The 15,519-nt window shown below is 47.7% G+C and overlaps 1 protein-coding gene across 1 annotated transcript in view; it reads right to left on the bottom strand.

Moving 5' to 3' along the window:
• The window catches only part of VANGL2 (VANGL planar cell polarity protein 2), a 251,628-nt gene that overhangs the window by 126,415 nt on the left and 109,694 nt on the right, over nt 1–15,519 (bottom strand). The window contains exon 4 of the mRNA XM_068254933.1: nt 3,943–4,079. Coding sequence (XP_068111034.1) covers nt 3,943–4,079 — 137 coding nt within the window. The remainder of the gene's footprint in view (nt 1–3,942; nt 4,080–15,519) is intronic.

The raw sequence follows: 15,519 nt of genomic DNA, 5'->3' as shown, positions 1-15,519 counted from the left end.
GCTAGCTAGTATATGTGACCAGCACCCTCCGATCTCCCAGAATCCTTCCGCTTATACATTACCCAGCCTGGCTCCAGCGATCAGCACAGCCTCCCTGCACAGATCTGGTCTTCTCTATGGGGAGGATCGGGTCTGCGCATGACATCGGTGATGTCATGCCGCCCTGTACGATCCATCCCAAAGAGAAGAGCGGAGCGGTCCGTGGAGGCTGCGCCGATCGCTGGAGCCAGGCTGGGTAATGTATAAGCGGACTGATTGGGGGGATTCTGGGTAATCGGGGGGTGCCGGCCACATATACTAGCTAGCCTAGTGCCAGCTAACAGCTTATTTATCAGTACAAATACAAAAAAGTTTCATAGCGGCGGACTCAGGATAGCAAAACCTCCTGAGCGGCTTAACATTTAGGGGCCCGTTCTCACCTGAGCGGGAATCACGGCAAACCGCTAGCGGTTCTGCAAGAACTGCTACACAATGTAGCGAGTGGCAGTGTTCTCACTGCCGCGGTTGCGGTTAGTGATAACCGCAACCGCACTGCATGCAGCGGTTTGCCGGCGACGAGCGTTCCGCGTTTAGCGTGCACAGCATGCTAATTGCGATCGCTCCAAAACCGCCGCAGTGTCCAGTGATTTTTCTGCGCTAATCGCCGGCGTTCTGCGATTGCAAGTGGGAACGGGCCCTTAGGAGGTTAATCTACTCAACAGGTGAAAAACAGCAGCTCTCTGCAGTTGGTTTGTTGACAATCATAGCTAAGACAAAAGAGCTCAGTGAGGACCAGCAGATGCGCATTGTGGCTGCTCACAAGTCTGAAAAGGGCTACAAGTCCATTTATAAAGGTTTTCCAGTTCCAGTGGCTACAGTGCAAAGTATTGTTAAAAAATATAAGATGTTCTGTAATGTGGAAAATCTCAGAGGACATGGTCGGAAGCCAAAAGTGACACCTTTGCTGGCCAGGGGGATAGTGAGAGAGGTGAAAAAGAATCCAAGGATTACCATCAAGGCCATCCTGGTGAATCTAGGCTCTGCTGGTGGCAATGTCTCAAGGCAGACAATCCAATGGACACTGCACACTGCTTGGTTCCACTGATGCAGAACAAGGAAGACACCACTTCTCCAGATAAGGCACACAAAAGCTCGCTTGGCTGTTGCAAATGCTCATCTGGACAAAGAAGAAGACTTCTAGTCAGATGAAACAAAAATTTAATTTATTGGTCACAATGAGGCCTTCTTCATTTGGCGTAAAAAAGGAGTAGCCTTCAACCCAAAGAACACCATCCCCACTGTCAAACATGGTAATGGGAACCTAATGCTTTGGGGGTGTTTTTCAACCAATGGACCAGGAAACCTAATCACAGTAAATGGCACCATGAAAAAAGAGCAACACTTTAGGATTCTCAACTACAACATCAGGTAGTCTGCAGAAAAACTTGGCCTTGGCCACCTATGGACATTTTAGCATGACTATGACCCAAAACACACAGCAAAAGTGGTGAAATAATGGTTAGCAGACAACATTAACGTTTTGGAGTGGCCAAGCCAGATTCCTGACTTGAATCCAATTGAGAATCTGTGGAGGGCGCTAAAGATCAGAGTGATGGCAAGAAGATCCTCCAACCTGAAAGATTTGGAGCTCATTGCTAAAGATAAATGGGCAAAAATACCTTTGGAGACATGCAAAAAGCTGGTCTGCAATTATAGGAAGTGTTTGATTGCTGTAATAGCTAATAAAGGCTTTTCTATTGATTATTGAGAAGGGTATGAATAATTTTGTACTGGACAGTTTTTGATCAAATTTAAATAAAAGCGGAAAAATGTTTTTTCCACAATAATGCCTCTTGTACGTCGTCTTATTATCTTTTGGGCGACAACTATGTAATTTCCCTTCAAAAAATGACTTGCTGGTTGAATAAAATGAACTTTAAGTCAAAATTTGCCAGGGGTATTAATAATTATGGGCAGCACTGTACATACACAAACACTCTATGCTTCCATCCTTTTTGTTGTTTATACAAACAAATAACATTTGGCATGTACTGAACAGTTGGATACAATTTATTCTGGTTGAATACAATTTGTCAATCCATCACGCACCATACAATTCTTGGTAAAGTTGGCCTGAATTTTTCAACACGTCCAAACTCCCAAAAAAAAAAAAAAAAAAAAAAAAAAAAAGTAGAAAAATAGGAAATTCAATCAGATTTCTCAGTCGAATACATTTATATTTTTTATTTTTCTGTACAACTGATCATTTTCATCGAATTGCAGTAAAATCAAACAGAAAAATTATAGTGCGTGGCCACCTTTAGTCTAATTTCAAAATACCGCATTGCATACCAATGAGCATTCAACACAACATGACAAAGTAACATGCGTATTTTGATGTGATCTAATGGGAACACTTTGAATGATGTTCAACTGGGTCAATAGAGCGCTCGGGCAATGTTTTTTTCATTCACTGCCATTCACTTACACTGTGTGCATCTAAGAGTGCAATTCACATTAAATGTGTTGCTAATGAAGTCCATTGAGTGTTGTACCGCATGCAATTCCACCAAGGCCCTACAATTTTGCTTTGGCCATATTGGACTCAGATCGCAGCGCATCTGAGCATTTGCACTGCAGTGCAGTGCAGTTTTTGTACGCTAAACAGTGCCTAATGCAACACACCTGTGTGAAAGTGGACTTATTGACTAATGACAAGGCCACTCCTCCAGAACTCAAACTTTAAAAAGTTTGAACATCACAAAGTAGAATGATTTTGTTACTCTTGTTTTAAGAGTTTTGTTTTTTAATATAATGTAGAGCACAACAGTTTGGCAGTCCAGCTGTGGGTGGGGGAGGTGGCACATGCATTATGCGCCTGTGAGAGAGTGATTAAAGACACCAAAAGAGATAACTGTAGACTAGAAGTCTATCCATCATTATTCACTTTAATATACCAGTTTAACTGGGCTTCACCTACATGAAGAAAAGCTTTACTGTATTTTTCTGAATATAAGACGCTCTGCACTCTAAGACACATCTAGGTTTAGTGGTAAAAAAATAAATAAAAAAGATCAGTAAAAAATAAAAATAAAAAGTTAAGCCTGGTGTATCTGTAATGCAGGGGGAATCTACCCCACAAATTGTCTCTAAGCTACACTGCCCAACTATACTACAGTAATCACTGTTGCCACACTGCACTACCCTATACTAATCCCTGCTGCCCCACCGGCCAAGCTACACTACACCTACACTGCACTACACTAACACCTCAGTACTTAAGATATTATCTGATTTTGCCGCAGCACTCATCTCCCTTTTGCTCCAGTCCTGCTTCTATGCAAGTTCCTCTTCTCCTACAGCTGCTGGTGAGATCAATATCATGTGGCCACCTGCTGCTATACAGGACTGGGTCCTCTGTACCACGTGGACATTGTACTACTGCATCAGTGGTTGTTACTGTAACTGCTAGTGGCAAACTGGTGCCATACGTCATGCATGACCTAGGTGCACATGGGCCGCTGGTGGTTACAGTAACAGCCTCTAATGTGGAAGTACAATTCCCTGGAATACCAAAGGATCCGGACCTGTATGGCAGCAGCAGTGTTCCTGATATAGCCAGCAGCTGCAGGAGAAGAGGAGCTCATGTAGAAGCAGGACCAGAGCGAGGGGGAGATGAAGGCGGCGGCAGGATCAGGTGATAAACCTTCCTTGCGCACCACTTCTACGGTACGGTATGGTGTAACCTTCTGAATATAAGAGGCACCCACTTTCCTGCCAGTTTTGGGGGAGAAAGTGTGTCTTATATTCTGAAAAATATGGTAATTCCAGTATCAGATGAATAACAAGAGAGAACAACATACAAAACAAGCCGACAAGGTTCTTGAGGACAAGGAGATGACAACAGGTAAAAACAAAGAGGAAACACCAAAGCAGCCTCACAAAAAAACATCATCATCTCACCCTCTCCAAGCGAGTAGACCTTGAATCCGGACATTTTCTTGTTCAGGATGGATTTTGGCAGGTTCAGGAGGGCAGGGTTGTAGACGGGAAAGTCGTGATAATAATTTTCCAAAATCCATACAGCAACTCGCTGGATACTGTGAGGAGAACAGACAGGGGTGGGTGGGAGGAAGGTAAGACAATAAAATAAATGTGTGAGGAGGTGGAGGAGACATAAGGAGAAAACAGGAGGAATAGGGTAACAAATGCAGTGAATCAATCAGACTAACACATTACAAGGATACATAGCGAATTAAATATGTCTCCAGTAAATGTAAGCAAGTCAGGACATGAGAATAGCACTGTACAGACCAATAGCCTCCTAATGCATCATATCACGTGCTTATGTTTCCTGTAAATAAGTTTGTCAGGGCTGTGCTGCCCCACCATTTTGCAGTCTGAATGCTGTTGTGCATGGGATAACAGAAGATGATTTAACATTCAAACTATTAGAGATGGCCCGAACCTCCGATTTTGCGAACCGCAATAGACTTCAATGGGGAGGCGAACTTTGAAAACTAGAAACATTTATGCTGGCCACAAAAGTGATGGAAAGGATGTTTCAAGGAGTCTAACATCTGAGTTTTTGCATGGGGGAGTGGGATAGACGCCAAAAGTCCCGGGGAAAAATCTGGATTTGACGCAAGCCAGTGTTTTAAGGGCAGAAATCACATTGAATGCTAAATTGGAGGCCTACAGTGCTTTAAAACAACTTGCATGTGTATACATCAATCAGGGAGTGTAATTAGAGTACTGCTTCACACTGACACACCAAACTCACTGTGTAACGCATCGCAAACAGCTGTTTGTGTTGTGACGGCCGTGCTGGACTGGTGTGCACCGCGGCGAGAGTGCAGGCAACAGCGGTTTTCAAGCCCATATGGTCGCTAGGCTGAGGTAGCTCAATGACAGAACAACAGAGACTGTCCAGCTGATCGAATTTGGTCTGTCCACAATGAAGCAACGACCTTATTATCTTTGGTGTGCCACCCCCCGAGACATTCATATAGCCGTCGGTCATTGCTTCATTGCGATACGCAGGCCCCTTCACCGCGACAAGGTAATGATCACAAAGGGGAATTGACACATGTATATGCCTTTTGTTTTGTTGTTGCAGCCGCAGTGCAGCCAGAAAAATTAGGCAGGCATGTACACGCCTGGAGTCCTGGACCCTGTTGGTGGTGGCGGAGAAGGCAGTCAAGCGGCCTGCAGGTTAAGATGCTGTGTGGGGAGCGACTTAGTCATGGGGCAGGCAGTCACACAGCGTGCAGGCAGAGATGCTGTGTGCGGGGACTGACTAAGTCTTCAGGCGGGCAGTAGCCCTCCGGGATCCATGCCTCATTAATTTTAATAAAGGGGAGGTACCGAACACTTTTTTTTGACTTGGGCGACTTCTCTTCTCAGTGACAATGCCTCCAGCTGCACTGAAGGTGCTTTCTGACAGGACGCTTGAAGCAGGGCAAGACAGAAGTTGGATGGCAAATTGGGACAGCTCTGGCCACAGGTCAAGTCTGCGCACCCAGTAGTCCAAGGGTTCATCGCTGCTCACAGTGTCTACATCCACACTTAAGGCCAGGTAGTCGCCTACCTGCCGGTCCAGGCGTTGGTGGAGGGTGGATCCGGAAGCGCTAAGGCGAGGTGTTGGACTAAAGAATGTCCGCATGTCCGACATCACCATGAGATCGCTGCAGCATCCTGTCCTTGCCTGTGTGGACATGGGAGAAGGATTACTGGTAGTGGCACTTTTATTGCATTGTGCTGTGACATCACCCTTATACGCATTGTAAAGCATAGTTGCCAGCTTGTTCTGCAAGTGCTGCATCCTTTCTGCATTCTGGTGATTTGGAAACATCTCTGCCACTTTGTGCCTATACCGAGGGTCTAGTAGCGTGGCCACCCCTTGAGTTTTTTTTATACGGGGGTCCCTCAACAGGCTGGAACGCATGTAAGACGCCATCTGCACAAAGTTGGATGCAGACGTACTATCCATCTCCTCTTGCTCTTCCTCAGTGATGTCAGCTAAGTTCTCCTCCTCCCCTCAGCCACGAACAATACCACGGCAAAGTTGAGTAGCACAAGCCCCCTGCAACACCTGCTGCGGTTGTTCTTCCGCCTCATCCTCCTCCTCCAAAACAACGCCTTCCTCATCATCTGACTCCTCTTCCCCAAACGACTCTTCCTCCTCCTCCCAGTTCTGTGCTGCCACAGGTGTTGAGGAATCATCTGCTTTTGCTGAGAATTGATCCCACAACTCTTCCTCCCATTCCTGTTCACGCTCCTCCACAGCTTGATCCACCACTCTACGCTCCAGAAAGAAGGCATATGGGATTAAGTCGCTGATGGCGCCTTCACTGCGACTCACCAGGTTTGTCACCTCAAACGGCCGCACGAGCCTGTAGGCATTTCGCATCAGTGTCCAGTACTTCGGCCAGAACATCCCCATCTCCCCAGACTGTGCCCTTTGACTGTAGTTGTAGAGATACTGTTTGACGGCTTTCTCCTGTTGTAGCAGGCGGTCGAACATCAGGAGGGTGAATGCCAGCAAGTCTGGCTATCGCAAATCAAGCGTCTCACCGGCAAGTTGTTTCTCCGCTGAATATCGGCAAAGCGTGCCATGGCCGTGTAAGACCGCCTGAAATGCCCACACACCTTCCTGGACTGCTTTAGGATGCCCTGTAAGCCTGGGTAATTAGACACAGATTTCTGAATTACGAGATTGAGCACGTGCCATGCAGGGTACATGTGTCAACTTTCCCAAATTCAAAGCTGAAATGAGATTGCTGCTGTTGCCACACACCACGTAGCCGATCTCCAGTTGGTGCAGGGTCAGCCACTGATCCACCTGTTTGTTCAGAGCAGCCAGGAGAGCTGCTCCAGTCCGACTTTCCGCTTTAAGGCAAGACATGTCTAAGATGGCGTGACACAGTCGTACCTGGCATGCAGCATAGGCCCTGGGGAGCTGGGGCTGTGTAGCTGGAGAGCAGATCGCAGCACCAGTAGAGTTGAACTGCCAAGGAGGAGGATGACAGCGAAGAGGATGTAGCAGGAGGAGAGGAGGTGGCAGCAGGCCTGCCTGCAAGCCATGGAGGTGTCACTAGGTCCTCTGCACAGCCACGTACTCCCTGCTTGCCAGCGGTCACCAGGTTGACCCAATGGAATGTGTAAGTAATGTACCTGTCCTGACCGTGCTTGGCAGACCAGGCATCCGTGGTCAGATGGACCCTTGACCCAACACTGTGTGCCAGAGATGACACCACTTGCCTCTCAACTTCATGGTACAGTTTGGGTATCACCTTTTTGGCAAAATAATTGTGGCCTGGTATCTTCCACTGCAGTGTCCCAATGGCCACAAATTTACGGAAGGCCTCAGAGTCCACTCAGGTATGGTAACAGCTGGCGAGCTAACAGTTCCTCCAAGCCAGCAGTCAGACGCCGGACAAGGGGGTGACTAGCAGAAATTGGCTTCCTCCGCTCAAAGATTTCCCTCACGGATACCTGACTGCTGCTGTGGGCAGAGGAGCAGGAACCGCTCAAGGTGAGGGCGGAGTGGAGGAGAGTGGCTGTGATTGTGAAAGTGCAAGGGAGAAAGCGGCTGAAGATGCTGCACCTGAAGGAGGAAGAGGAGAAGAAGGGTGGCTTTTCTTTTGTGTGCTGTTTTTCCTCTGGTGCTCTTCCCATTGCAGTTTGTGCCTTTTCTGCATGTGCCTTCGTAAGGCAGTTGTCCCTACGTGGGTGTTGGGCTTTCCACGGCTCAATTTTTGGAGGCAGAGAGAAGAGATGGCATTGCTCTGATCTAAGGCAGACACACCAAAAAAATTTCCAAACCACTGATTCCCCCCTGGGGTGATGGCAACTATGGTGGCATCAGCAGCTGACGTTGTAGGGCATGTTGGCTGGCTGTCCATAGGTGGCGATACATGGCGCCGGACACTGCCACCAGCTGTTTATGATGACGAGCTCCAGGGGCGTTTCTAGGGTCCTTGGAGATCAGTGGCACCTGTGGGCACCAGGCGGGGAGGTACATGCGGCGCGCGCAGCGCGCCGCGGCAAAAAATGGGCGTGGCCATGCGGTGAGTGGGTGGGGCCAAATGTACATGAACTTAGCAGCGGTGTAAGCTACGGATAACGGGCCTGCCCATCGAAATATTGGACGGAGCCCCCTGTCCTTTATTTCGATCATTTACAATCAGTATAGGCATAGATCAAAGATGTATACGCACATACAATTTTGATTGGTCAATCACTGACCCCCAATTTCCCACCCCCGTGCAGTAAGTGGGCCAACAGACAATGAATTTTATGAACAGAGCTAAAATTGGCTAATCAAAATTGTATGTGTGTACCAGGCTTTACAGCTAATACTGTACATACTGAAAGTAGCAGGGATCAGCATACAATACAGCTGGTTTACAATCAATAAAAGGCACAGAGTAACACCTTACACTGTACACACTGGAGGTAAATCAGCACACAGTGCAAGCACTAGAGAACAGCGTATACTGTACATACTGTAGGCAGCAGAATTCAGCACACTGCAGCTAGCGTGCCAAAAATATGACGATCACGTTGTGCGGCGTGCTTATCGCGCCGCACCAAAAAATGGGTGGGCCATGGACCAGAATATAGGTGTGGTAATGGGTGGAGACAAATTTACATGAACCTAGCAATGGTGGGACATCAGATTAGGACAGTGGTGGCGAACCTTTTGGAGGCCGAGTGCCCAAACTGCAACCCAAAAGTCACTTACCGGTATCTATCGCAAAGTGGCAACAGCAATTTAAACTAAATACTGTACAAACGTTTTAACTCATACATGAACATTATGGAAAATCCAAGTTGAAAATAAACTGTGAAGATAAACAATTTCATCCATCCTACTCCTGAAAAATGTATTCAATTTTTTAGAACCTCCCAGTTTTACTTTCTGTTTTAAAACGCTAAAAAAGTAGGTTTAATGCTATTGTCTCATATGATAAGGATTCAGCTTTTCCCATAGTCTCGCAGTTAGCAATCATGTGACCCCCAACAAGACATATTCAGCAATCATGAGGCCCCCAACAAATCAGGAGGCCCCCAACAAGATAAATTCAGCAATTCATGAGGCCTCCAACAAATCATGAGGCCCCCAACAAGACAAATTCAGCAATCATGAGGACCCCAACAAGACAAATTCAGCAATCATGAGGGCCCCCAACAAATCATGAGGCCCCCAACAAGACAAATTCAGCAATCATGAGGCCCCCAACAAATCATAAGGCTCCCAACAAGACACATTCAGCAGTCATGAGGCACATAAATAGACAGCATTTCACATAAATAGGCAGAATGCCCCCTTAATATGGTAGCCCCCCCAAGTTAGGTAGTGAGTGACAGGGACCCCCAGGTTAGCTAGTGAGTGACAGGCACCTCCAGTTAGGTAGTGAGTGACAGGGACCCCGATAGTGAGTGACAGGGAGCACCTTTAGGTAGTGAGTGAGTGCCAGGGAGCCCCTTTAGGCAGTGAGTGAGTGCCAGGGAGCCCCTTTAGGCAGTGAGTGAGTGCCAGGGAGCCCCTTTAGGCAGTGAGTGAGTGACAGGGAGCCCCTTTAGGCAGTGAGTGAGTGACAGGGAGCCCCTTTATGCAGTGAGTGAGTGACAGGGAGCCCCTTTAGGGAGTGAGTGAGTGACAGGGAGCCCCTTTAGGGAGTGAGTGACAGGGAGGCCCTTTAGGGAGTGAGTGACAGGGAGGCCCTTTAGGAAGTGAGTGAGTGCCAGGGAGGCCCTTTAGTGAGTGAGTGCGTGCCAGGGAGCCCCTTTAGTGAGTGAGTGCGTGCCAGGGAGCCCCTTTAGGGAGTGAGTGCGTGCCAGGGAGCCCCTTTAGGGAGTGAGTGCGTGACAGGGAGCCCCTTTAGGGAGTGAGTGCGTGACAGGGAGCCCCTTTAGGGAGTGAGTGAGTGACAGGGAGCCCCTTTAGGGAGTGAGTGACAGGGAGCCCCTTTAGGGAGTGAGTGAGTGACAGGGAGCCCCTTTAGGGAGTGAGTGAGTGACAGGGAGCCCCTTTAGGGAGTGAGTGCGTGCCAGGGAGCCCCTTTAGGGAGTGGGTGCGTGCCAGGGAGCCCCTTTAGGGAGTGAGTGAGTGCCAGGGAGCCCCTTTAGGGAGTGAGTGAGTGCCAGGGAGCCCCTTTAGGGAGTGAGAGTGCCAGGGAGCCCCTTTAGGGAGTGAGTGCGTGCCAGGGAGCCCCTTTAGGGAGTGAGTGAGTGCCAGGGAGCCCCTTTAGGGAGTGAGTGAGTGCCAGGGGAGCCCCTTTAGGGAGTGAGTGAGTGACAGGGAGTCCCTTTAGGGAGTGAGTGAGTGACAGTGAGCCCCTTTAGGGAGTGAGTGAGTGACAGTGAGCCCCTTTAGGGAGTGAGTGAGTGACAGGGAGCCCCTTTAGGGAGTGAGTGAGTGACAGGGAGCCCCTTTAGGCAGTGAGTGAGTGACAGGGAGCCCCTTTAGGGAGTGAGTGAGTGACAGGGAGCCCCTTTAGGGAGTGAGTGAGTGCCAGGGAGCCCCTTTAGGGAGTGAGTGCGTGCCAGGGAGCCCCTTTAGGGAGTGAGTGCGTGCCAGGGAGCCCCTTTAGGGAGTGAGTGAGTGACAGGGAGCCCCTTTAGGGAGTGAGTGAGTGACAGGGAGCCCCTTTAGGGAGTGAGTGCGTGCCAGGGAGCCCCTTTAGGGAGTGGGTGCGTGCCAGGGAGCCCCTTTAGGGAGTGAGTGAGTGACAGGGAGCCCCTTTAGGGAGTGAGTGAGTGCCAGGGAGCCCCTTTAGGGAGTGAGTGCGTGCCAGGGAGCCCCTTTAGGGAGTGAGTGAGTGCCAGGGGAGCCCCTTTAGGGAGTGAGTGAGTGCCAGGGGAGCCCCTTTAGGGAGTGAGTGAGTGCCAGGGGAGCCCCTTTAGGGAGTGAGTGAGTGCCAGGGGAGCCCCTTTAGGGAGTGAGTGAGTGACAGGGAGCCCCTTTAGGGAGTGAGTGCGTGCCAGGGAGCCCCTTTAGGGAGTGAGTGCGTGCCAGGGAGCCCCTTGAGTGAGTGACAGGGAGGCCCCCCCTCTAGCCGCCGCCGCTCCCCCCCTACCTCTCAGCAGACCTCAGGATCAGCGGCGACCCGACCAGATGTACGAGCGGGCACTGGACGCACCCGCTCGATATGCGGAAGTGATGTCACTTCCGCATATCAGTGCGGGCGCTGGGTCCTAGCGCCCGCACGATTGGTCGCCGGCTCGCCGCCTGATCCTGAGGTCTGAGACTGTCAGTGACGCGGCGGCTGGAGGGAGCCGCTGAGTCTTGATAGAGGGGGCGGCCGGGCGGAGATCCGTGGCACCCCAGGAAAGATTGGGGGCACGTGCCCCCCTAAAACAGGGCTAGCGACGCCCCTGACGAGCTCCCCCTGCTTCTTTCAGGAACTCGTCTCCTCCTACTTCTCCTCTCTGACTCCCCCTCTGAACTGTCCCCTTGGTCATCTTGTCTCTTAGGATCCCACGTGACATCCGTATCATCGTCGTCATCATAATCATCCTGCCCAGCTTCGCTTGCCTGAGACACCTCAGGCCTTCCTCTGGGTCTGCCTCTTCCTCTACCTGTTTTGTCCATATCGGGGGGGATGAAGTGAAAGGTATGCACTGTACAATGTGCAGTCACACAGGTGCAGTTAACAGGTATGCACAGAGTGGTATATCACACTGCGTGCGCTCACGTAAGTAGGTGGGTGCACTGAACAAGTAGTAGGTATACGCAGTGATGGGTATTACAAATGTGCACCTGTCACACACACGTAATGTGAACAAGTACAGTGACTGGTGGTATTAAATAGCACACTGTGTGCGCTCACATGGGTAGGTGGGTGCACCGAACAACATGTATGCTGAATTGAACAACAACTGTATGCAGTGCTGCTGGGTATTACATATGTGCACCTGTCGCACACACGTACCGTGAACAGGTACAGTGACTGGTAGTATTATATATCACACTGCGTGAGCTCACTTGGGTAGGTGGGTGCACTGAACAGGTAGGTTGGTATATGCAGTGCTGCTGGGTATTACAAATGTGCACCTGTCACACACACACATACCGTGAACGGGTGCAATGACTAGTGGTATTAACAATGCGTGCACTCACGTACGTAGGTGGACTAAACAGTGAACAGGTGCAGTGATTGAGATTACAAATTTGCAGCTGCCTGTCACACACACAGGTAGTCACTGAATGTGCTGGGCCTGGCAGTGGCACAGTAGGCATTAAGGGGCCAAAGGCCAGCTGCGACTGACTGACAGGGCTGTATATAATGCAAGTGGGCCACACACACAAAAAAAAGATCACAAGAACAAGATTAGCTCTCAAAAGAGCTGTTGAGGGGTGCTTTTTTTTTAGCAGTAAAAATCAGCAAGGAGCAAGCTAACAAGCCTACAAGAGCCTAACTAAGCTTTCCCTACAAGAGTCTGAAGCAGCTCTCCCTTCTCTAATTACTGCAGGCACACGAGTGAGTAAAATGCCTGACGCTGCCTGCCTTTTATAAGGGGGGGAGGGCCTCCAGGAGGGAGTGTAGCCTGATTGGCTACAATGTGCCTGCTGACTGTGATGTAGAGGGTCAAAGTTGACCCTAAAGATGTACTATGGGGGGTGAATCAAATTTCCGGAAAAGTTCACGGTTCTCCGCGATCGCGAACCCCGGAAGTTCGCCGGGAACCGTTCGCCGGCTAACCGTTCGGGCCATCTCTACTAACTATATCAAATGCATTTATTTCATTGAATACATTTAAAGAGGAACTCCAGTGAAAATAATATAATAAAAAAGTGCTTCATTTTTACAATAATTATGTATAAATGATTTAGTCAGTGTTTGCTCATTGTAAAATCTTTCCTCTCCCAGATTAACATTGACATGTATTACATGGTGACATTGTTACTGTGGGCAGGTTATGTAGCGGTTTCTAGCTGTTCTGGCTGTTACAGACAGCTGTAAACAGCCATTTCCTGTCTGTGAACATTGTTACATTGTGGCAGTTTGCCCAGAGTACCGCGGTACTCTGAGCTTCTTGTGGGAGGGGTTTCACCACAATATCAGTCATACAGCGCCCCCTGATGGTCTGTTTGTGAATTGCAATAGATTTGTCATGTAAAAGGGGGTATCAGCTACTGATTGGGATAAAGTTAAATTCTTGGGTCGGAGTTTCTCTTTAACCACTTGAGGACCTAGGGCTTTACCCCCCCCTTAAGGACCGGCCACTTTTTTTCCATTCAGACCACTGCAGCTTTCACGGTTTATTGCTCGCTCATACAACCTACCACCTAAATGAATTTTGGCTCCTTTTCTTGTCACTAATAAAGCTTTCTTTTGGTGCTATTTGACTGCTGATGCGATTTTTACTTTTTATTATATTCATCAAAAAAGACATGAATTTTGGCAAAAAAATGATTTTTTTAACTTTCTGTGCTGACATTTTTCAAATAAAGTAAAATTTCTGTATACAAGCAGCGTTAAAAATGTGGACAAACATGTTTTTGATAAAAAAAAAAACCCATTCAGCCTATATTTATTGGTTTGGGTAAAAGTTATAGCGTTTACAAACTATGGTGCAAAAAGTGAATTTTCCCATTTTCCAGCATCTCTGCCTTTTCTGACCACCTGTCATGTTTCATGAGGAGCTAGAATTCCAGGATAGTATAAATACCCCCCAAATGACCCCATTTTGGAAAGAAGACATCCCAAAGTATTCACTGAGAGGCATAGTGAGTTCATAGAAGATATTTTTTGTCACAAGTAAGCGGAAAATGACACTTTGTGACACAAAAAAAAAAAGTTTCCATTTCTTCTAACTTGCGACAAAAAAAAAAATGAAACCTGCCACGGACTCACTATGCTCCTCTCTGAATACCTTGAAGTGTCTACTTTCCAAAATGGGGTCATTTGTGGGGTGTGTTTACTGTCCTGACATTTTGGGGGGTGCTAAATTGTAAGCACCCCTGTAAAGCCTAAAGGTGCTCATTGGACTTTGGGCCCCTTAGCGCAGTTAGGCTGCAAAAGTGTGCCACACATGTGGTATTGCCGTACTCAGGAGAAGTAGTATAATGTGTTTTGGGGTGTATTTTTACACATACCCATGCTGGGTGGGAGAAATATCTCTGTAAATGACAATTTACATTGATTTTTTTTTTTACACACAATTGTCCATTTACAGAGAGATTTCTTCCACTCAGCATGGGTATGTGTAAAAATACACCCCAAAACACATTATACTACTTTTCCTGAGTACGGCGGTACCACATGTGACACTTTTTTGCAGCCTAGGTGCGCTAAGGGACCCAATGTCCTATTCACAGGTCATTTTGAGGCATTTGTTTTCTAGACTACTCCTCACGGTTTAGGGCCCCTAAAATGCCAGGGCAGTATAGGAACCCCACAAGTGACCCCATTTTAGAAAGAAGACACCCCAAGGTATTCCGTTAGGTGTATGGCGAGTTCATAGAAGATTTTATTTTTTGTCACAAGCTAGTGAAAAATGACACTGTGAAAAAAAAACCCAATAAAAATCAATTTCCGCTAACTTGTGACAAAAAATAAAATCTTCTATGAACTCACCGTACTACTAACAGAATACCTTGGGGTGTCTTCTTTTTAAAATGGAGTCATTTGTGGGGTTCCTATACTGTCCTGGCATTTTAGGGGCCCTAAACCGTGAGGAGTAGTCTTGAAACGAAATTTCTCAAAATGACCTGTGAAATCCTAAAGGTACTCATTGGACTTTGGGCCCCTTAGCGCAGTTAGGGTGCAAAAAAGTGCCACACGTGGTATCGCCGTACTCGGGAGAAGTAGTACAATGTGTTTTGGGGTGTATTTTTACACATACCCATGCTGGGTGGGAGAAATAACTCTGTAAATGGACAATTCTGTGTAAAAAAAAAATCAAAAGATTGTCATTTACAGAGGTATTTCTCCCACCCAGCATGGGTATGTGTAAAAATACACCCCAAAACACATTATACTACTTCTCCCGAGTACGGCGATACCACATGTGTGGCACTTTTTTGCACCCTAACTGCGCTAAGGGGCCCAAAGTCCAATGAGTACCTTTAGGATTTCACAGGTCATTTTTGATTCAAGACTACTCCTCACGGTTTAGGGCCCCTAAAATGCCAGGGTAGTATAGGAACCCCACTAATGACCTCATTTTAGAAAGAAGACACCCCAAGGTATTCCGTTAGGAGTATGGTGAGTTCATAGAAGTTTTTATTTTTTTGTCACAAGTTAGCGGAAATTGATTTTAATAGTTTTTTTTCACAAAGTGTCATTTTCCGCCAACTTGTGACAAAAAATAAAATCTTCTATGAACTCACCATACTCCTAACGGAATACCTTTGGGTGTCTTCTTTCTAGAATGGGGTCATTTGTGGGGTTCCTATACTGCCCTGGCATTTTAGGGGCCCTAAACCGTGAGGAGTAGTCTTGAAACCAAATGTCGCAAAACGACCTGTGAAATCCTAAAGGTACTCATTGGACTTTGGGCCCCTTAGCGTACTTGGAGTGTAAA

The sequence above is a fragment of the Hyperolius riggenbachi genome, chromosome 9, assembly GCF_040937935.1.
Source record: "Hyperolius riggenbachi isolate aHypRig1 chromosome 9, aHypRig1.pri, whole genome shotgun sequence".
NCBI classification, from domain to species: Eukaryota; Metazoa; Chordata; class Amphibia; order Anura; family Hyperoliidae; genus Hyperolius; species Hyperolius riggenbachi.
Note: the sequence above shows the minus strand (reverse complement) of the source record. Positions and strands in the feature narration are given on the sequence as shown.